General features: G+C 39.8%; 1 protein-coding gene across 1 annotated transcript in view; it reads right to left on the reverse strand.

Moving 5' to 3' along the window:
- Positions 1–24,511, reverse strand: part of DYM (dymeclin) — a 388,749-nt gene that overhangs the window by 192,125 nt on the left and 172,113 nt on the right. Inside the window, exons 12-13 of the mRNA XM_079717304.1 lie at positions 22,739–22,852; positions 21,665–21,759 (exon numbers count right to left, since the gene is read on the reverse strand). Of these exons, the coding sequence (XP_079573430.1) occupies positions 21,665–21,759; positions 22,739–22,852 (209 nt within the window). The remainder of the gene's footprint in view (positions 1–21,664; positions 21,760–22,738; positions 22,853–24,511) is intronic.

A 24,511-nucleotide genomic window follows, 5' to 3' on the forward strand; every position in this document is an offset into this window, starting at 1 on the left:
CCAATTTTAAGAAAGTCTAAACAAAATGGCATAAGATTACATCACTATCAATGTCTAGACCAGTCAGGATTAGTAACTACTTATGGATACAGTATACATGAGCAAAATAGATACAAATAGTTTGGTAGGAAAGAAAAACACAATTTCAAGTAAGTACTATATATCGCTGTGAAAGAAAAAAATATATCTATGGCTTGAAAAAATACCTAAATCTTTTAATTATCACAAAATACTCCATTTCATAACTGTAATATAAAAAACACATACTACTATAAAACCTTCACACTATTTTTCTTCATAAGGAAGCAAAGACTTCTGCAAACAAAATCTGTTTAAGATAATTCAATCTTAACATGAAACATTTGATTCTAGACATGAGGAAAACAGAATCTGTGTAAAAGACTTGAAAATTTAGTTTAAAAATTTTTTGGTTGTGGAATGCTTTATTCACATTTCAGGTGTCACTTTTAGATAATCTAAAAATTAAAACCTTCTTTTAAAACCTATCAGAAAGGACTTCCAGTTTCTCCTTTCTATGAGGGTGGTCTGTGAAATATCCATTAGTACATAAATGAAAAAAATATTTATCAACAGCCATTCTGTCATGTTATTTGTATTTCAAAACTACTTCAATGTGATCAAGTATATCCCGCTTCAAGAGAACCAATATGTGGAAAGAAGAAACTGCTTTATAAACGGTGCGACTCAGGAAGGAAAACAGGCAGGGATGAATTCTAGAAGCTAATTAACAATAAATAAGGAAAAACATAAAAACTTAAAAATAGTAATCTAAGGAGATGGGAAAATGTGAACTGACTGCCCCAAAAGGCAACTACATAGCCTCTGAGGTGGTGGGAGAACACAGCACATAACCAAGCAGAGTCAGGTTAGTCCAACCAGGTCTTCTCTTTGCTCACATCATCTAGCAAGGTGAATGAGGAATCCGGGATCACCCACTTTCAACGTGCTCTCCCCAGAAAGACGCTGAACAACTCTCCCTGATACATAATGAGGCGTAAGACACACCTGAGATTTGGGAGCACAACTTAGATTCACCTCTTTGAAGTGAAGAACTCCTCTGCAGCTGCTCATTCTGGGTATCTTCATGCAAATTATCCATAAGGGCCTCCTGCTTGTGACCCCAGGGATCACTATAGGGGAGAGTACCTAAAGGACCAGCTACAAACAAATGTCTGTGAAGAGTTTTGAGGGTCATTAATAATGAACAGTAATAGTCACTCAGAACCAAGTCTGCCATTTTATCCCCATATTTGGAGAGAAGAGGCTAGCTAACACTTAAATGTGCTAAACATTGTTCTAAAAGGTTTTCATATTTTTACTGATTTAATCCTCACAACAATGGTATAAAATAGGAATTATTTTAATCCACATTTTACAGATATACCCACAGCAAGGTTAGGTAACTTGTCCAGGTAGCAAGCAACTTGTCCACAGCTAGCAAGCGGCAGCTCCAGTGTGACTGCTAACCACTACCATACACTGTCCCTCAGGCACACGCAAGGATTTTCTTTCCAGAGCTGTATGTGTATGTATATGCATGTGTGCCAACACCTTAAATATCCAATACGTGACATTATTAATTTTACTGGATAAACTCAATGATATTTTGAAGCTGTCATGCTACGGTACTATATCCTCGCAACATAGTGGACACACACACACACACACACACACACACAATGTGGCTACTAAGTGATACACTGGAGAAAGGGATGTCCTGGGTGGGACGGTACAAGAATGGCACACAATTTAAAACTTATAAATTGTTTATTTCTGGAATTTTCCATTTAATATTTTCGGCCCATAGTTGACCACAGGTAACTGAAACCGAGGAAAGCAAGGAAACCATGACTTGCTTTTTCACATAATATATCTTGGAAAGCCTCCTATCAGTACCCTTACTGGGTTTTTTTTTTTAAAAGCTACATGCTGTCCACTGTATCAGTGTACCATATTTACTGAAATAAGTCTCTACGGATGGATACTTGAGTTGTTTCTAACCTTTGCGTGTTATTAAAAAATACTGCCAAAATAAACTTGTACGTTGTCATTTTGCACAAATGCAGGAATGACTGTTATGTCACAGGGTAATGTATTTAGAATTTGTTCACATATTGCCACATTGTTCTTCATAGGAGTTTGTACCAATTTACACTCCAGTGTCTGTTTCCACATAACCATGCAAACAGATTTTTCTAATCTGATGGGTGGAAAGTGGCAATCTCAGTGAAGTTTTAAATTGCATTTTTCTTATTAGAGTGAAATTAAGCATTTTAAAGTTTAGTTAACTACTCTGATACCCTTATCAGAGTTAAAAACTCTGATAAGTTTTTAACTTAAAAACTTTTAAACTTTGTGAATACATCATCTTTAGGCAAATTGGTTACTACCTTCAGAGCATCTACAGGTAGCTACGGGCCTGGCTTGAATTCAATTAGGTATTATTTTTTCACTTTCCAGAAAATGTCAAGAAAGTGAATGGCAAGGATTAGACTATGAGGACAATAACCACGTCTTAGTTCCCCTAAGCCTAGCACAGGGCCTGGTGCACCTTAGATGAACAATAAAATGTTTGCTAAAAAAAACTGGCACCGAAAGATGTTTTCTTTGGAAGTTGATAGCGCAACAGCACCACCAAGGGGAGCTTTAGCTAATGCATCCCCCCATCAGATGTCCTTCAGCCAGGTCTCAAAGCCACAGCAAACACATAATCGGCTGGAGACAGTGCAACCGCTGTACAAATTCCACCTCCAAACAATCTCTAAGCTCCGCCCTCCAAATTTAATGCTGCCACTCAACCTCCCTTATATAGGACTTCTGCAGCTGCCATCATTGGAGTGCCCCTCGGGCCAGTCACGCTGCCACAGGGTAACAGAGCCCTACATTTTCTCAGCCCAAAGCCAAGCGCTGGCTGTCGACAGCCGCTCAGTAACCAGCAAGTGCAGCCCCACGAGCATTTACAGGACAGGAATTTCGCCCACTTGGTATAAGACACCATTACGCAAAGTGGGCATTTCCTCTGAACAAAAGAAACCAAATACAGGCAAAAGTCAGGGGAGAGAACTCTTAGCATTTGAACAGATTCAGCTTAATTTTCTCTTTTGAATAGAAATCTAGACATTTACCTTAAGCCTAGAACTTGAGAATGAAAATACTTGCTCATGGGCTTCCCTGGTGGCACAGTGGTTGAGAGTCCGCCTGCCGATGCAGGGGACACGGGTTCGTGCCCTGGTCCGGGAAGATCCCACATGCCGCGGAGAGGCTGGGCCCGTGAGCCATGGCTACTGAGCCTGCGCGTCCGGAGCCTGTGCTCCGCAATGGGAGAGGCCACAACAGTGAGAGGCCCGCATACCGCAAAAAAACCCCAAAAAAACAAAAAAAACTTGTTCATTTCTTCAGCTACACTGCGTAATAATTTATGACAGTCTTGTGGCAGCTAGTATCCAAAGACGGCCACAAATGAACCAAGCCTCCCAGAGTTTATGTCATTTGTGGTCCCCTCCTCTCCAATCTGTGTTGGTCCGGTGACCCGCTTTGGACCAATAAAATGTGGTGAAAGCAAGGTTCGGAGACAGCTGAGCTAGGTCATAAGAAACCTTAGTTTTTGTCACTCTTGGGATGTTCATTCTTGGGAGCATCCCTCTTGGGAACCGGTGAGAAGACCAAACTTTGTGGACAGGTCACATGGGAAAAATGAGGTGCTCCAGTCACTGTCTAAACAGACCCCCCCAGCTGACAACTGGCATCACCTGCCAGCCAGGAGACTGGGTCACACTGGATATCCAGCCCAGCTGCTGTCTGACTGCAAGCATGTGAGAAACTTGGAGTGAGTATCACTCGGCTAAGCAATCAATCCACAGCACTGGGAGAGAGAATTATATACATCGTTGTTTTAAACCACTTAGTTTTGGGGTGGTTTGTTACATAGCAATAAACAACCAAAACAAATTTATTTTATAGCCACACCCTGGCAAGATGAGCAATAAACTTAAAAGACAATTTAGTACAGTAACATCTCCATCTTACCACTTTTGGGAGGGGCGGGCCACGCTGCATGGCTTAGTTCCCCAACCAGAGATTGAACCAGGGCCCTCGGCAGTGAAAGCACCGAATCCTAACCATTGGACCACCAGGGAACTCCCTCCATCTTACGACTTTTAGAGATAGGAACCATGTCCTCTTACAGGGAATAAACATGATTTATATATTCTGTATATCCCCTTTCTCTTCCAACCTCTGATAACTGAGTTCTCAATAGATATTTATTAAATGGAAGCATGAATAATACAAACATAGCTAACTTTTTTTTTTTTGCTGTACACGGGCCTCTCACTGTTGTGACCTCTCCCGTTGCGGAGCACAGGCTCCAGACGCGCAGGCCCAGCGGCCATGGCTCACGGGCCCAGCCGCTCCGCGGCATGTGGGATCCTCCTGGACCGGGGCACAAACCCGCGTCCCCTGCATCGGCAGGCAGACTCTCAACCACTGCGCCATCAGGGAAGCCCAACACAGCTAACTACTGATTATACTGATGGAAGGAAGTAAGGGTATAATTAATTCAGAAATAGATATTTAAAAGTACGTACAGTGACCTCTGAGATACAGGCACGCTCACATTCACTATCTCTACCCCTTCCTCTGAAAGGGCATTAGAACAGTGGTTCTTAAACTTATGTCAGGGCTCCTTTAGACTCTTAAAAAATTACTGAGGACCCCAAAGAACTTTTTTGTATGTGGAATATACCTACAAACATTAACTATAGTAGAAATGAAACTAAAAAAAATTTAAAAGACTTATTAATTCATTTAAATATAATAATGAACACATTACACATTAACATAAATATTTAATGAGAGACAACTCTTTTCCAAACCAAAAGAAAATGTGATGAAGAGAAGCATTATTTTCTATTTCTGCAGATCTTTTTACTGTCTGGCTTAACAGAAAACAGATGCTCATTCCTGCTTCTGAAGTCAGTCTCATGCTATATGTGTTTTGGCTGAAGCATATGAAGAAAATGCAGCCTCAAAAAGATATGGACTTGGGAAAAGGAGCAGTCTTTTAATGCCCTTTACAGAAAATCGCAGATACTCTTCTTTGATACTACAATAAAACAAGAGGTAGTTTCTTAAAGATAGGTAAAAAGGTAGAATCAGACACCATAACAAAAAGCTTTTTGAGTCTGTTGCATTAAGATTCATCATTAGTCTATTTTGTATACTTTTAATGAATCTTTTCACTCATGCATAATTTGTAACTTCATGCACTGGTCATTTGAAATATACCACTTCATTATTTTTTTGAGTGGTGTAATCTTTTTACATGGTAAGTTTATATACACAAGCATTCAAGGAAAAGTTGTTAATTTCATGGCTCTTGTGCCAGTCACAAGAAACAGACTGCATTAATCATGCTGCACAAAAAGACAATAATAAGCAAAGGTTGAAACATTAAACTTTTAGAGATGAGTCATAATTGTAATGATATTTGTCTTCAAACTTCTTCACAAAATGAAATAACTTTCTTTCCACAGTCTCAATTATATTAGCGTCTTTCGAAGATGTTGGAATTAAGGCAAAGAGGTTAAAAGGAGTCAATTCAGACCAAGAGTGGAAGTCAACTTTTTGAGAATCAAAATTCTCTTATGAAAATACCACTTCACTGAGTTATAAAGATCTTCCAAATGTCAACACATTGCATCATACAGTATCCAAAAAATCCCACATTTATTAATATAATCATCAGTGTCATCACAAAAGTCTTTAATTATTGGGAAGCTGCCAAACTCATGGTGCCAAAACAAGTTTTTTAAAATTCTAATTTTTGCTTGTAAGTTCCAATTTTATCATTGGCAACCAACACCAGCAGCTGTCTTCTTGAAGTGACAGGCTCACTTTATTAATTTTCAAGAAAACGTCTGCATAGTCTAAATAACCACAGACTGTCACTCGTTCTTTCATGGAAAAATTGTATCCTATCAAAAAAAGGGCTAGTTTAGCTCACAACTCAATCACACACATAATCGCTGTAGTTTAGTATGCAGTGGAACTGTTTTCATGTGAACTTCATTTCATCACATAGAATATTACAAAGACATGGATTCAAGGATCAAGATTTATTACAACTAATCATTTTTACTGTTTCATCAAGGACATTAAGCAAAAGTGGCTTTTTTTTTTTCCCACTGCAAGCATGTGATTGTGGAAAATATAGTGATTCCCAGTATAGTTTGGTGCCACTGCCTTGATTTATGCTTAAGGCACCAGCAGTTTTACCCCAACGTAGCTTTCAAAACCCTGGTGCAAATGTCAGCACAGTGGAAACGGCTTATGACGTCCTATTATAAAAAATGGTTTAGACCCCATGGAACCGCTGTGGTCTGTGAAGTACACTTTGAGAACCTCTGCACAGGTGTGATTCAAGAAAAAAGACTGTAGTAACTCTGTACAGTAGACATTTCACTCATTCATAACTGAGAACTTGAGTTTAAAGTGGCTGACATCTGTTTTTCCTTTTCAGTATTTATCAATGTCAGGTCTGCCATAAAGAGAAGAAAGAACACTTCTAGGCTAGGGTTACTCAAGGATTCCAATTTCAGCTCCATCACACTATGAGTTGTCTGGTCCTGAATCAGTTTCCCAGCCTCTCTGAGCCTCAGTTTCCTCATCTATAAAGTAGGAATTATGTACCACATACAGGGCTATAGTCACACTTGGACAGTCTCCAAATAACAATGGCAAGCACTGTGTGTGACACAGAGTAAGTCCTAAACTGAACAGGATTCTAAATGACTAAGAACCAGAAATATGGCTAATGTCCATATTTGAATGACAGTGGTAACACTGATTTTATTTTTCTCTCTACCACTTGTGGAGGGACCAAATCATAACAGATTGTCATAAAAACTCATCCTTTAACATAATGCAATTTTGATAGATGAAATGTCAGAAATTGCTTCAAAATAAGGAGGAAAAGGTAGAGGTATAAACAAAATAATGCTGGTCATGAATTGATATATTTGTTGAAGCTCAGTGATGGGAACCTACAGGTTCATTATAGTATGCTCTTTAAATACGTTTTGAAATTTCCAAATTAAAAAGGAAAACATTGGTCACTTATTTGAAAAGTCTTTAAATGATACTTAAGTTTGTCCACTGACTCTAGCTAATTTGATAATTTACAGATTCACAGGTTCAACAAGTCACTGTCTACGCTAGTAGTTTTCCCACAACAACACACACCACACGCTTTCCTTGCCCCTTCCCATCCCATTCCACCTGGGAAGTGCTGATGTAATCTGCATCTTTAGTCAAACCAAATTTTAAAGTCACATGAGTATTCCAATAACGTGACAACTGTAACACAAGCTGAAAAGTTTTCTGAATAGGAAAATAAAGTTGCTCTAAGGTCAGCTTGCCAGATGGCTTCTGCAGTAGTAGTTTTTATTTTAATACATATTTTTTAAAAATTTTATCACCTTCCTATAGGAATCGAGTTAGATGAAGTTAAGTTTTGTGAGTTTTTCTGTAGGTAGCTAAATGGGAGCTATATTTATATAAATGAAATCTTACCTAGGGTTTCTAAAGGAAGTTTAGGGAGAGCAAGACAGGTGGAGAAAAGAACTGTCTCCCTTATCACCAATATAAAAGAGGGTAGACTGCTCACCGCTTCAGATAACGCAAGCATCACCTTACCAGTGAAGGGCGCAGTGGTGTTCAGGTTAGCTGTCTGCTCTCTCCCTTGTCGCCCTGTCGTCAGCGTGCTACTCACGCTGCCCGATGACTGTTAACCCACTGCCTCGGCCAGATGAGAAGCTCTTTGAAAGCAGAGCACAAATATATGACGCGAACCTCCAATGACCAGCAATGTCTAACACAAGCAGATGTACAAAATATTTGATAAACGATTAAATGACCCCAAAATACCTACCCTTGTTTTAAAAAATCACAGTCGTGTTACAAAACACTCCATGAAGAAAACATTATTAGAACCCAGTTACTCTAGTTTCTCAGAGGGTATATGTAGAATCCCAGTGATTTATTTAAGACTGAATGATTCTAAATGGGAAATGTGTAATGATATGAAGGTCTTTGATTACCTTATGTACAAAGGTACCATGATTATGTTTATAGCAGTAAATAATGACAGGGTTGTGTACACTTCTGAATTGCCAGGACTAATGGGGTCATGAAAATTCATCAAGTAAATAATATACAAATGTTCCTGGGCTTCAGGATGATCTTCATGTTTGACTAATGAAGGTAAGAAAACAGGCACATTTTAGATGGAAAAACATCACTGGGTTCCTATAGTAGTTTTTCTTAACTTATGTGTTTCAACCCCAAAAAGCCCTTCAGATCTTTTTCAACCAGAGTTCCTATGAAGGTGTAAATCTGGTAATTGATCAAATTCTCTGCTACATGTTTAGGGAGGTGTGGTCTATGTGCCACCCTTGGAAGAACTGAAAAAACTGTCACTCGTGTCATTCTCCACAGGGCTTGACTCCCTCACAGAACCCCAAATGAGGAAAGCTGCTACAGTATCACAAGGTATGTGAGACCCCACAGTTCACTCTGGAATCTTCTCAGTTACTAAAAGATAGTCAACAGTTTTTAAAAATATGTCAACAAGGGGATCATATGCTTAGAAAGGTCAGAAGCAACTCACCCAGGGCAGGATGCGATATTAAAATCCTTGTACACAAATTATTTGCATGCTTTTAGTTTAAAACCTCATTTACAAGAAGCATTTGACAATGGAAGGAGGTATCGTGGATGGAGGACAGATGAAGGCTTAAACCCCAGCACTGTCACTGTCGCTGTCACTGTCCAGCAAGGTGACCTTAAAGAAATTACTTCTTTGAAATCTAGTTTCTTCACTATAAAATGGAAATAATAATACCCACATCATCAGATAACACAAGTAACATGTTGTATAGGGCCTAGTATGTAGCATACGGCAGATACCAGCCATACAAAAAAACAAAAATAACAAAGGCGGTCTATATGGCATGCTGTTTCCTCTTCACCTAGAGCTGTAGATTTTAACTATTTTTCTTTTAATCCAGTTAGAGTGTCAGAATTTCATCATTCGTTCCAATACCGACTGAGCCACCACAAGCAAGACGTGGTGCTGTCTGTCCTCTAACAAGCAAGATTTTTTTTTCCTCTGATAATTCCTAGGTGATTGCTATTGAAAAGACTCTATTCTAAGTGCTTTACGTATAATAGCCCATTTATTCCTCACGGCAGTCCTAAGAGGATATTCCCATTTTGTAAATGAGGAAATCGAGGCCCATTAAATGAATAAACGAATGGTAAATGCTCAGAATACTCATCAGTATTGCTGACAGGGAGTATTTACCTACCTTTGCGGCAGCTACCTTTTCCCAACTATCCTCCTACCTAAAGACGCATCCTCCCTTCCCTGTGGGTCCCCGTCTCAGGTACATCCGATTCTGCATGTGTTTATATGGGACACGTGAGTCATTTAAAATCTCTTTATCCTTCTGTTTACTCTCATTTCTCCTGTTAGCACAATGCTTGTTTCTTTGTCTTGGAAAGGTGCTTTTTACAAAGTCCGTGAAGCATGTGCAATTCATCAAGAAAGAAAATGCTTTATTAAGTCATTTTATTTCTCTTACCTGGCTTAGCATTTTAAACGTATCAGGTATCACAACTATGTAAAAGAGAAAGGGAGAGAGAGAGAGAAGATGTGTGCGTGAACACACCTTTTTTCTCTTTTGTTCTGGGAAGAATATTAGGCAAGGAGCTGGGAGGCTTGATTTCTACGTCTGCTTCTGCAATAGTGTTCACTTAGACAAGTCACATAATAAATCTAGGTGTCAATATTTCCATATGTAAAATGTGCAAACTTCTCTTGGATGTTCTTTAAAGGCCCTTCCAAACCTAGAATTTTATGATTTGTGTTTAATACAAAAATATTGGGGTTATGTCAAAGCCACTCAGAAACAAGGCTTTAAGGATTGCATTAATGACATTGACACCTAAGCAGGAGACTCACTATGACACGTAGACAAAGCAGAGGCTAGTGAGGCCAGTCAGTCGTTTACTACTTCTTCTAAGATACATAAATCCCATGCATTAGCTAGAACAGCATCAACTAGCTACCTTAATGACTTGGTGACAGGTTTTTCCAATTGGCAACAGAAAGGCCTAACTAGGTACTAAGACTATAGGGAGAGTTCCCCATGGGTCTCTGGTGTTTCTGTACATCTTGAAAGCAGAGGCATTAGCAGCCTTGTGCTCTGGATTCTCTTTTCATGAATTTTGTAGAGTGAACAGATGTGCAAAGTAGAGATAGTGACTCTCTCTAAAGCAGAGGGCAGTTTGCTGCTACCAAATACATGAAAGGTATCTCCATCCACAGCAAAGTTTGGGCAGGTTTGCTTGAAGCCTATTATAAAAGATGGGGTTTCCTAAGCTCAGGGTTCTCTCCACTAATGCAAGCCACTGCATGTGCAGATGTCACCTGACCCTGGTCACACTGCCCGGTGGGCATGGGGAACCACACAAGAAAATGATGATACTCTGGCTCACACTACTGTGAGCAATAAACTGTCCTTTGTCTCTGACCCAGCAATCTTGAGTCTCTAAGAAGATCCTCAAAACTTTGGCAGGCTAATTTGTTAGCTTGAGAGTAGGGTAAAAGTCTCGGATTCTTCACAGTAGTAGACAGAAATGGGGGCTTAATAATTCATGGCTAAGAGGACAAGGTATGAACCCTCCCATTACCTCTATAATATGAATGTAACACTTTATAAAGCTCTATGCCAATATTTTAATGTTTACTTTCCCATGTGACAATTTTGTCCACAAAGGTCTTAACTTATAAGAAATCAAAATTCAGATAAATGTATGAGATGCTTCTTTAAAAATTGACATTTTGAATGTGCTAGCAGTCTAAACTGAAACTAAACTTCAAATTATTAACATTTCACATGTCCCATCAAGTCTACCAAGACCCTTTGTGGTATAATAATAATCTCTGAACAGTTAGAAATTTTCTATTGAACACTTACGAATTTTCAACTGGGAGCTGTCTAAATGCTCTCAATATAACTTCTAAAGAAAGGGCTAAGCTGAAAAGCAAACCATGTCACAGGTTTTCCTGAAAAATGTAGCTACCTTCAAAGTATCACTGGCTGTAGGAAGTGCAGGAAGCCAGATTTTTGTTTTTTTGTGTTTTTTTTAGGAAGCGGATTTTTAAGGCAAAACATTCCTCCTTCCTTTCTTGGCTACTGCTTTGTCAAGAGCAAACAAGGATCAGCAAAGACCAAAAGCAATGGAGAAACTGGAACTACTTTATGGCCCAGGCACTGGGCAAGAAAAAGTTAACTCTGTCTTTTAAAAAATAAATCACATAAGTTTAAAAGAAATACTTAAACTGCAAAATCATTGCTTAGACCTCCAACCAATCCAAAATAAAACACTATCATAAAAAACTCCCCATCTAAAAAACAAAACAAAACAAAAACTCCCCATTTATATTCAATGAGCTGTCCATTGAGGGAAATATTTGGGAAATACAGGCAATTCGATGATCCTTTGGGCTAGGAATCGGAATCTAGGAATATTCTGACTCTCTGCCCAATTCCTTGCCCAATTTCTAGAGAGCAAGAAAGTTTCTGTAAGGATGTTATCTAGATTTATTTTTAGATTAAAATTACTTCAAAATGTTATAATACAGCTACAAAAGACGTTATAAGCCATTATTAACTCTCACAACACTACAATGAAGTAGGTATCACACGTCATCTTAGAGATGGAAAACAGAAGTTAAACAACTTAACAAGATTTTAGAAACAAAACTGAGCTACTTGTTATAACTCCTATTTTTTTTTTGCCGTACGCGGGCTTCTAACTGTTGCGGCCTCTCCCATTGCGGAGCACAGGCTCTGGACGCGCAGGCTCAGCGGCCATGGCTCACGGGCCCAGCCGCTCCGCGGCATGTGGGATCTTCCCGGACCGGGGCACGAACCCGTGTCCCCTGCATCTGCAGGCAGACTCTCAACCACTGCGCCACTAGGGAAGCCCATAACTCTTAATATCACATAACTCCTTCCCTAAAGAAACAAATTCCTAGTGTTAAAATATGAACAGACCAATCACAAGCACTGATATTGAAACTGTGATTAAAAATCTTCCAACCGAATCCAAACCGAATCCAAAAATGGGCAGAAGAATTAAATAGACGTTTCTCCAAAGAAGATATACAGATTGCCAACAAACACATGAAAGAATGCTCAACATCATTAATCATTAGAGAAATGCAAATCAAAACTACAATGCGATATCATCTCACACTGGTCAGAGTGGCCATCATCAAAAAATCTACAAATAAATGCTGGAGAGGGTGTGGAGAAAAGGGAACCCTCTTGCACTGTTGGTGGGAATGTAAACTGATACAGCCACTATGGAGAACAGTATGGAGGTTCCTTAAAAAACTAAAAATAGAACTACCATATGACCCAGCAATCCCACTACTGGGCATACACCCTGAGGAAATCATAATTCAAAAAGAGTCATGTACCACAATGTTTACTGCAGCTCTATTTATAATAGCCAGGAGATGGAAGCAACCTAAGTGTCCATCGACAGAAGAATGGATAAAGAAGATGTGGCACATATATACAATGGAATATTAGCCATAAAAAGGAACGAAATTAAGTTATTTGTAGTGAGGTGGATGGACCTACAGTTTGTCATACAGAGTGAAGTAAGTCAGAAAGAGAAAAACAAATGCTGTAGGCTAACACATATATATGGATTCTAAAAAAAAACAAAAAAAAATACTTAGCGGCAAGACGGGAATAAAGACACAGACCTACTAGAGAATGGACTTGAGGAAACGGGGAGGGGGAAGGGTAAGCTGGGACGAAGTGAGAGTAGCACTGACTTATATATACCACCAAATGTAAAATAGATAGCTACCGGGAAGCAGTGGCATAGCACAGGGAGATCAGCTCGGTGCTTTGTGACCAGCTAGAAGGGTGGGATAGGGAGGGTGGGTGGGAGGGAGGGAGACGCAAGAGGGAAGAGATATGGGGATATATGTATATGTATAACTGATTCACTTTGTTATAAAGCAGAAACTAACACACCATTGTAAAGCAATTATACTCCAATAAAAACGTTAAAAAAAAAAAAGAAGAAACAATTTCCTAACTACAATGAAATCAGAAAATGATACGAGGTTGAAACTGAATTAAGTGTTAAAAAATAAAACCAACATGACTATAACACTTAATTTCTAGATACAATGAATGGCATTTGTCTGAAATTAAAATATAAACAAATATGAAACTAAAGAGGACTTTGGCAGTGGTATGCTTACAGCAAAAGCTCAGTAAGTACTTATTGAACTAAAAATAAAATCTAACATCAGGGACTTCCCTGGTGGCGCAGTGATTAAGAATCCGCCTGCCAACGCAGGGGACATGGGTTCGAGCCCTGGTCCGGGAAGATCCCACACGCCACGGAGCAACTAAGCCCGTGAGCCACAACTACTCCCTGCGCTCTAGAGCCCGCAAGCCACAGCTACTGAGCCCATAAGCCACAACTACTGAAGTCCGCGCGCCTAGAGCTCCGCAACAAGAGAAGCCACTGCAATGAGAAGCCCGTGCACCACGAGGAAGAGTAGCCCCCGCTCGCTGCAACCAGAGAAAAGCCCGCGCACAGCAACGAAGACCCAATGCAACCAGAAATAAATAAATTTATTTATTAAATAAATAAATAAGTAAATTCTGGCAAAAAGTTTAAAAAAATGTAACATCAAGGATTAGATGTAAGAAAAATATTAAATTTCAGGCTGAAATATATACAGTTCTTGTCCTTTTTTCCATGTTTATTTTCCAGAAAATACCCATACACTTTGTATTGCAATACCTGACACATCCATACCTTTCTCAACTAGCCAGTTCAAGAAAGAAAGAGGGAGAAAAGGAAGGAAGGAAGGAAGGAAGGAAGGAAGGGAGGGAGGGAGGGAGGGAGGGAGGGAGGGAGGAGGAAAGAAAGAAAGACCCAGTCTTCGCTACTATAACTTTAGGGGTTTAGCTATACTGGAAGGAAGTTGGAATGAGGGGTGGGGGGCAGCAAAGTGAATAATCAACAAGGGTTTGGCTACCCTAGATTGCACAGAACCATCTGTTTCAGAAAACCCCAGAGAGTTTGGATTGATGGTCCTATGGCAGGTGAATTACTCTCATTAATAATGTCCTGCCAGTCTTTCCATGACAGTGCAGTGGAATAGGCATGGGCTTTTAATCTGGACAAACTTGTCAGCCAAGTGTCTGCATAGCCACTTGTCAGATGTGCAACACCAACATCTTAAATTATATAAGCCTCCAGACTTTTACCAGTCTTAAATGTAACAAAAGAGAGAGAAGTGATGAAACACTAAAGGTGATAGGTACGAATTTATCATTAAATGGACCTTATTTTTAAAATAAGACAGTATTCCTGAAATATCAAAACCAAGAAATAACCAATATTTCTCAAATATTGGTTATTTCTCAAACAAGAGAAATAACCAGACATGTTACTATATCTGAATATTTTACATTGTATAATATAAATGTATCCCAACAACAAACAGGCCATTTTGCTTCTTAACATTCTCTTGTATTTTTCGGTTCAACATATTATTTGGTTCAGAAAAAAAATCAACTCCTGAAGACTTCATTCAGTGGGGACAAAAGTGAGGAAGCCTGATGTGGTAAGCTAATACTAGGAGGTATTAATTAAAAGCAAATTGTCCAACTTTCTTTGACTCATGGGACATTCTGAAACATCTATATTTGTCCAAAATAGAGGAATTAACCACCCAGAGTTAAATAAGGCAAGCTGTGTTTTTGTAGTCTTCAGAAAAAGGCTGGGTGACTACAATATGTACCATTACACGTGTAGAGCAGAACAAGGCACCTTACATAAACTGCCAGCCTGGGGCTAGCCAAAGACAAGATGGACAGCAGTGAACCTGTTAAAACCCGAAGAGTATATGTTCACCACTAGTGGCTATTAACGGTTAGAAAACGTGTAAGCATAAATTATGAACTGAAGTATTTAAAAGTTCTTAAATTACAAGATTAGATTTTACCAAAAAAAAACCCCACACAAATAAAGGGCTTCCCTGGTGGCGCCGTGGTTAAGAGTCTGCCTGCCGATGCACGGGACGCGGGCTCGTGTCCAGGTCCGGGAGGATCCCACATGCCGCGGAGCGGCTGGGCCCGTGGGCCGTGGTCGCTGGGCCTGCGCCTCCGGAGCCTGTGCTCCGCAACGGGAGAGGCCACAACAGTGAGAGGCCCGTGTACCGCAGCAAAAATACAAACAAAAAGCAAACAAACAAAAACCCCCCCCCAAAAACAAAAACAAAAAACAAAACCAGCACTGTAATTAAATAGCTTTAATTAAAATCTATGTTTTTTATTATTTTATTCTCAGAAAGTTTGAAAGACCATAAAGCTTTCCGTAATGTGCACTGTCATCAACTTCACTAGTTTTAAGCAGCAGCAGATATCTGCAAAATGGGATGAATCAATTTAGGTTAAGTCTCAGAATGATGGGTGCCACAACTGAGCTTCAATCCCAGATGCCCGCCCATCTTCTAAGAATCAGTGGCTAGGTATTTATTAAAATTCTCTTGTGTACCTACTAACAGCTACTCTCATAAAGTGATGCAAAGAAATCTAAGACAAATCTTTTATCTCCAGTAATTACTACTCTGCTTGAGCAACGAGACTTAAAGCTTCAGGCAAGTGTGTCACAAGCAACTACACTGGCCAGGGCAAGACTCTGAAGTTCTCTCTCCCTGACACCTTCTCTGAGAGAATCCATATTTCTAACATGTGATATTCTTCCTTTCCCTGCCCTCTCCTCTCCATTTCTACCCCAGAAACTAGCCCCTGGGCCAGAAACTGGCTGTGTGACTCCTGGCCCGCCACGGAGGAGCTGAGTAGAGCCAGCTGGGCAGACAAGGCGCACTCTTAAGACAAGGCTCCTCAGCCCCAGCACAATGACACTTGGGGCTGGATAATTCTTTGCTGTCCTGTGTATTACAGGATATTTAGCAATATCTCTGGCCTCTACCCACTAGATGTCAGTAGCAACCTCCTCCCCAGTTGCGCCAACAGAAAAAACAAAAACAAAACAAAACAGCAAAAAAAAACAAACCCAAATAAACCACCTTGACTCCTGTCCCCTGGGGGCAAAACCACCCATGTTCGAGAGCCACAGCTTTAAGGAGGTTGAATTTTAACCTGCTGGCAACAGGAAGGCATTTAATGATTTTAAGCATAGGAAGCAAAACAAAATGGATCAGATTTGCTTCTCGAATGAATGGAGCAGTGCAGGGGTCGACTGTAGAGGGGCAGGGAGGGAGGCAAAAGGACAAGGCTGACTAAAGACATAGTTTTGGATGAAGATGATGAACACATGAACTAACACAGCAGTAGTGGAGACAGAAACGGTATGAATGCAAGTTACAATGGTAGAGTTAGACAGAACACCAGGGCCCAGTCAGATAGAGCTTTTGAGGGGAAGGAAAAAAATGGCACAGAATTACTTGTAAGTTTCTGACTTGGCAATTTAGATGGCTGTAGCGAGAGTCATTACCTAGGATAGGGAATTTAACAGGAAGAGCACGTTTAATAATGAGTTCCGGGCGCAGTGGTTAAGAGTCCTCCTGCCAACGCAGGGGACACGGGTTCTAGCCCTGGTCCGGGAAGATCCCACATGCCGCGGAGCAACTAAGCCCGTGCACCACAACTACTGAGCCTGCACTCTAGAGCCCGTGAGCCACAACTACTGAAGCCCGTGCGCCGAGAGCCCTAGCTCTGCAACAAGAGAAGCCATCGCAATGAGAAGCCTGTGCACCATAACAAAGAGTAGCCCCCGCTCACCGCAACTAGAGAAAGCCCGCAGTCAGCAACGAAGACCCAGAGCAGCCATAAATAAATAAATAAATGTATTTTAAAATAAATAAATAAAAACAAGTTCCGGGGACTTCCCTGGTGGTCCAGTGGTAAAGAATCCGCCTTCCAATGCAGGGGACGGGGGTTCGATCCCTGGTTGGGGAACTAAGATCCCACATGCCAGGGGGCAACAAAGCCTGCATGCCCCAACTACTGAGCTCGCACGCATCAACTAGAGCCCACGTGCCGCAAACTACAGAGCCCACATGTCCTGGAGCCCATGTGCCGCAACTAGAGAGAGAAAACCCACATGCCACAACTAGAGAGAAGCCCAACCGCAGCAATGAAAGATCCCGCATGCCTCAACAAAGATCCTGCGTGCCACAACTAAGACCCTATGCAGCCAAAAAAATAATAAAAAGAAAACAAATAAATATTAAAAATAAATAAATTTTTTAAAAAAATGAGTTCTGTTTTAAACATAATAGAAGTTTGAGGTAAGTGTGGGATATCCAGGTAGTGAGGTTAGCAGTTAGGTTTCAAGGGGTCAACACTTACATCGTGAACATTATGTGCCAGGCCCTTTTCAAATATTAATTCGCTTAATCTTCATCCTTTTCATTGAGATAGCAACTACTGCACCCCATTGTATAGATGGGGAAACTGCTGTACAGAGAAGTTAAGTAACTTCTCCAAAATTCCATAGCTAGTCAGTTTTGAAGCTGGGATACCAAACTCAGAGTCTGTGCTCTTGTAGAGTAGGTGAAGTCACAGGCATAGATGTGAACTCACAAGGAAAATGAGCAAAGATGAGAAGAACAATCTAGGATGAAATACTGGAGAAAAGTGTAAGTATCTGTTAAGCCAAAGGTGAAGGAGGAGCCAGAGGAAGGAGCCAGTGAGGGGGGTGTGTGGGGGGGAGGGTAAGACAGGCAAGAGGGAAAGTCTTAAGGGCAGGAAGTAAGTGATGATATATTTGTAACTCACAACAATCCCTTGCATATAATCTACTCCACATAAATGTTTTAACTGAATTAATAGCTCTATAATCCCAAATAATGATCATATCAAATATCCATGCTTACAGCATATTCAAAAAATTTCACAGGTGAACAAAACCTATATCATGTATGCCTGTGATTTTTCTAGAATACCAAGAGTTTGTGGAAGACACAGTGTCATTTAATATGAAACAACAGCTTAGACACCATATGAAATCATTCCATACATTTATGTCCAACTAAGAAGACATTTTTTTGTGTTTTTTCTTTTGCGGTACGCAGGCCTCTCACTGCTGTGGCCTCTCCCGTTGCGGAGCACAGGCTCCGGACGCACAGGCTCAGCGGCCATGGCTCACGGGCCCTGACGCTCCGCGGCATGCGGGATCTTCCCGGACCGGGGCACAAACCCATGTCCCCTGCACCGGCAGGTGGACTCTCAACCACTGCACCACCAGGGAAGCCCCAGCTAAGAAGACTTTTTAAAGCTTTATTCACATCCTACTTTCACAGCAATGAAACATGTTACTGTTTTGCATTTTGTTGAAGATCACATGAAATATTGGCTCCTCTAAGTTTTGCAAATGACAGCTACAAAATTGTGTAGTCTCTTCCTAAAAAAGGATTTAGAAACCGTGTATATGAAAACTAATTACTTCTCATTTGAAGGAGTTACTAGAGCATCTGGTGAATCTTGAGTTGTGCTGCTATAATAAATCTTCTGTGTATCTAAACAGTTCTTGGTTATGCATTCCTTATTATACTTTACAATTTTATACCCTAAACACAAACATTTAGTAGAAAATGAGTTTCCTCACAAACATTTAGTAGAAAATGAGTTTCCTCAAGATACAAAAATGCTGGCCCCCACTTCCAATTCAACACGAGTGTTTTCTAAGTGTTTAATAATCTTGACTTCCATGCCCAAACTCAAAGTACTTTCCCAACTTTAATGCATGTACAAATCTTTCAGAGATCTTGTTAAAATGGAAGATTCTGATTCAGCAGATCTGAAACCAGGCCAACACTCTGCATTTCTAACAAGCTCCCTCCTGCATGATGCGATGCTCTGGTCCACACTGGCTACTCCACTGTGGCGCTTGGACCAGAAGCACTGGCACTACTGGGGGACTCTGAGAACTGCACAGCCCTCAGTGTGACAAACAACAGACCAATATCATCTGCTGAAGCTGATAACTCTAGGCATTTACATTAAAGTATTTCTTTTCAAATCCATTTACAACTCATTCACTGACATTTTCTTTTTTGTCGGTAGAAAAGGTGACACTTTCTTTTCTTTCTATACTTTCCATTATCCTAAACTGTGGATCTAAAAGCTAAGCCCCTCCACGAGGAGGCCCCAGCTGGTTCTTTCAGGCTTCTCTCTTATAATCCCTGTACTGGTCCACAACATGCTAACTGAATGGACTGGTTATTTTCTAAATATAAACCATGCTCTCTCACTACACCCCCTCTCGTTTTGTTTTGGTTTGTTTGGTTGATGCTTTCCCCTATCAGGCCAGTCTCTAGAGCCGTCTCTCTCTACTCACCTTGCCTGATTTCTCAATGAGATGTGACCTCCCCGTTCTCTGAACCAACCACTTGCCCTCACCACAGGAATTTTTCTTTCATTCTAATATTTACTATATTCTGCTAGATATTACATATGTTGGTCTTTGCCTTATCTCGGCTATTGAATTACAAGCTATTTAAGGGTAGGAATTTTTATAACTAATTTTGATATTCCCTGCATTGCATAACACAGTTCCTCACTAAATGCTAAATAAAGCTCCAATAAAATTGAAGTAAAGCATTATTCCTTAATGATGATAAGCTTGATCTAAATAGTCTCAAATCACAAATCTAAATTACATTTCTTATTTCTCCAAATACTATTGGTTTTCTACTTCAGTCATCACAGAAAATTGGACACAATGCTTTATTTGCATTTTTTTCCAACTCTGACACCTAGAAAATTTTTATTTAATCTAACTTGAATCATTTTATCAGAACTTAAATTCTGAACCAGTTCATCTGGCATTTTCATATTGAACAGTCCAAATGTTTATATATCAGCTGAGGAAAATTTTGTAATGAAATGTTCCTAAAACCATTATAAAACTCCACATACACACAAAGAAAAATAGACCACGAAGCAGCACAGATATCATTACATCTGTCATGCTGAAATAAAGCATGGTGACAAAGGTCAATTTTTAGAAACTAAAGGCTCTTCACAACACCTGGAAGAATCTGAGGTATGAGGAGACACCATGTTTACTTTCAGTCATGAAGTTAGTCCAAAGTCAGTCAACTGGACAATTTCTCAAGTACAAACAAATAAACAAACAAATCCAAAATAATGTATGATTAAAGTAAACAGTGAGTCAAAGGAAAATATCCTGTGCTAAATTCTGAGGATAAATAAACAGACTAAGAAGATAAGTTAATTCTAACTGATTGTCAAAATGAGCCCAGGTCAATAAATGTCTCTAACCAAAGGGTGGAAAGTGAGATCAGAGTTTAAAAGTGATAAGGAGTTGTGATAACCACCAATGACTGGAACATAACAACTATTATCAGAGCTGCATTGCCCCAAAAGCAAGAATTAAAAGAAAGGATCTAATGTCACTGACTACATAAAAAATGTTCTTCTTGAGAGCTGCTAGGGCAATACTGAGCATCCTACCTGAAGACCAAAAAGTAACCATATTTGTTAAATCCTGCAAATGATAGTCATTCATTCATTTGTTAATCAGCTTTCCTAACCTTAAAGATTGTGCCTTTGGCAAAGAACAGGTAAGGGATGGGAGTTTCTGGTGATGTTCTGACAGGCAGAATAATGGCTCCCCCAAAATATCCACATCCTAACTTCCACGAACCTATGAATATGTTACCTTACAGGGCAAACGGGACTCTGCTGTGGTTGTGATTCAGCTAAGGACCTTGAAATGGGTAGATCATCCTGGATTATTCAGGTAGGGCCAAGGCATTCACCAGGATCCTCACAGTAGAAGAGGAAGTCAGAGTGGTAAGATGTGAGGAGAACTCAACAACCTACTGTTGCTGGCTTTGAAAGGAAAGGAAGGGGCCATGAGCCAAGGAATGCAGGCAGCTTCTAGCAGCTGGAAAAGGCAAGGAAAGAGACTCTCCTCTAGTGCCTCCAGAAGGGAATGCAGCCCTACTGACATCTTGGTTCTAGCCTGGTAAGACCCGTGCTGAACTTCTAACCTACAGAATTGTATAATAAATTTGTGTTGCTTTAAGCCATTAATTTGTGGTAATTTGTTACAGCAGCATTGGAAAACTAATACAATGGTTAACTGCCACGGAAAGAATTCTCTAAAACAGATAACTGCTTTTGAAAAGGGTAGAGTGATGCTCTATAAAATGCTCAGCAAATATGTGAATTAAGATTTAGTTTGCATTACTAAGACATAGACCTGCTCTGCTGTAAAAGGCTAACACACGAATCTTAAAACTAGATTTTATAAAAAGGTTGAAAGCAAATACAATTAACTTTGATAGAAAACCTTGGGTTAGAAAACAAAGCAGAACAAGGTATTTTCAGCCAGACAAGAAGGTGATTAAAAAATAAGTAGGAAAATGTGATATTCCTTGCAGATTGCATTTTAAAAGGGACCACCATAGTATCCTTTTCAATAGGCCAGCTAAAAGGCAAAAATCAGCATTTCTTTTAAAGCTCATATTTACCTGATGATCCTCTGGGCAGCATACTGATGGAGAGAACGAAACTGTGCCGACATATTTGCTAAAGCTGCCAAACAATTTGTGTGAAGGTACTTGTCCTGTCAGAAAACAGCAAATTTAAAACATACATCGAGTCTTCTCGACATTTTAAGCAAGGTTAACTAGAAGCAAATGTAAACTCAATTGTCACTGATTTTAGAAAGTGCAGATCCACAATGTGTTTTCTCTAATTCCAAAATCCATAAAGCACTGAAAATCCAAAGTTTTTTCACTGCTAGTTTGGAACCAACATCTGGCACAAAAGATAATGATGCTATTTATGGTCTTCATTAAGCCCACCCTGAAGAATACTGAACTATTTTGCTGCAGAAATATTAATGTTTAGTTACAGTGCACGGCTCCAGTACCTCATGGTTACATATAGTGTAGCATACAAACTATAATTATCTTTCTAAAATCAAAACATTCTCCATGCTAAAACATACGTGGCTCCAAGAGTTTCAGATAAAAGACTGTGGAAAGGCTAACCTACGTTAGCCTCCCGGAGGGGCATAACGGAAAACAGTGCAGTAAATTTGACCACTTCTCTAAGCTATGAATTCTGTATATTGCTTCTCTAGTGACTGGAACTGAAATTTGCTCCCAGGCATAGCAAATACAATCTAGTTGAAATGTTCCTTTTACTCTTTAAAGTATTCTCTTTTTCTCCATTTCTTTCCCATCTGAATTCATATTTTCTTGTGCTTGTATCTTCTTACAGTTTGTTGTTGCTACTTTTAAAAGGTAAGTCAGTTTTATCAGTCCAGCAAAGACATACAACATCTTTTATCTAAATGTGCTCCACTGCTTATTTTCTATTACATGTAAAATATCTCTGATCATACTGCCTATGAAATATTAAGAAGCAGACACTTTAAACGTTACCCTAGGATCATAATACAGTGACTATATGTTGGTCTATATTTTTCCACCATATTCCATGAGAACATTTTCACTCTAAATATTGAGATTGCTTTAAACTATAGTCTTCATTGTACTGTATGTATAAAGGTAGAAAAACAGCTATGGAATACTTACTCTTGTCCTTGTCATGTTGTACTGAATAGTTCTTATTACAACCAGTATCAGGAGACTCCCCAGTGAAATTTCAGTTAAAACCCGTTCTGAATACCAAGTAATATTTTTTAATATCTGTAATAGGAAGAAAATTTTAAGTAAATATGATTGCTTTAGGGAAAAAGGGATTATCCACGTCTACAATTTCTGACGAGCTGTGGCTTTGCTCTGAAGGTGAGTTAAACAGTATATAAAAGTAAACTGTGAGAATTTCAGTTCAAGATAGTGAAACTGTGCTGATGTATTTTCTTCTTCTTCCTTCTTAAATATAAAAGAAAAAAAACCAGACGATGCTATCATTAGTAGACAAAAAGGAGCTATATTTAAAAAGGTATGGCACATAGAACAAGTCTGACAGAAAAACCATCAGAGGTCAGTAGTTTGAAAGCAAAAATAAGAAAACCGAGGAGTCTCTTGAAAAAGTGGAGCTATCGTAACAACCACAGAAAATCTCTACCCTTGGGTCGAGGAGAGGCCAAGAGTGCAAATTAGCCAAGATCTTCAAGAAGAGATGCGCCCATGCCAGATCTGCTCCAGCTCTGGTGCTCACCTCCGGGCCTTGGTAAGCAAAAACTGTCTAGCTTCAGTTGGCGCAGTTCCACAGGCTTGTAACACGGGCATAAGAGAGAGAAAAACTGGGCAGCACAGCAGCCAATGCTGGGTTGCCGCAATGAAGGAGGCAAAACGCACAAAAACCAACAGGCTCATCTGGCACCAGAACTCTTCGAACGTTCTCTTCCATTGAGGTCACCCTACTTCTTTTCTCCTTGACGCATGAAGCCAATGGGCCACATTCTTTCCATCCATGCCTGAAAAAGGACAAGACTTCTGGCTGATTCCCGCCCACTCCACTAAGAAGATAAACCTCCCTGTAGAGCACAGGAGACCTCCATCATTCACACTTTCCAAAGGAGGTCTCACCACCTTTCAAAATAAGTGAATCTAGACTTTCATTAATAATTATGAATGGACAAGAAGCCACCAAAAAAGTAGAGAAATCCAACAGTGAAAAAGATATGGTGAATCTAATCAAGCCTCTGTTCTAATTGCCAGCAAATATGAAATACAGAGGACAGAAAAACACGATAGATAACACAATGATATAATCATTCAAAGCCAAATATAAGAAATTCTACTAAACAAATAAGTCAGTTGCTACAAAAAAATGAATGGTGTAATAAGGTGGGAGAGGGAGAGACTGTTACAGATAACAGTCAAGAACTAAATGCTTTGGAAACTTTCAAACCAACCAACTCAAGGAAGACATTTTAAAGATAATTGAGAGAAAACTGAATATTAGTAGTATTTTAAAAATATCGTCGGGCTTCCCTGGTGGCACAGTGGTTAAGAATCTGCTTGCCAATGCAGGGGACACAGGTTCAATCCCTGGTCTGGGAAGATCCCACATGCCGCGGAGCAACTAAGCCCGTGCGCCACAACTACTGAGCCTGTGCTCTAGAGCTCGCGGGCCGCAAACGCTGAGCCCACGTGCCACAACTACGGAAGCCCACGCGCCTAGAGCCCATGCTCCGCAACAAAAGAAACCATGGCAATGAGAAGGCCGCAGGCACCGCAACGAAGAGTAGCCCCTGCTTGCCGAAACTAGGGAAAGCCCGCACAGCAACGAAGACACAATGCAGCCAAAAATAAATAAATAAAACAAATAAATTTATTTAAATAAATAAATAAAATAAAATATCGTTGGTTTTGTTGGATGTGATAATGGTATTATGT

This window comes from Hyperoodon ampullatus (genome assembly GCF_949752795.1).
Source record: "Hyperoodon ampullatus genome assembly, chromosome: 13".
In the NCBI taxonomy this organism is placed as follows: domain Eukaryota; kingdom Metazoa; phylum Chordata; class Mammalia; order Artiodactyla; family Ziphiidae; genus Hyperoodon; species Hyperoodon ampullatus.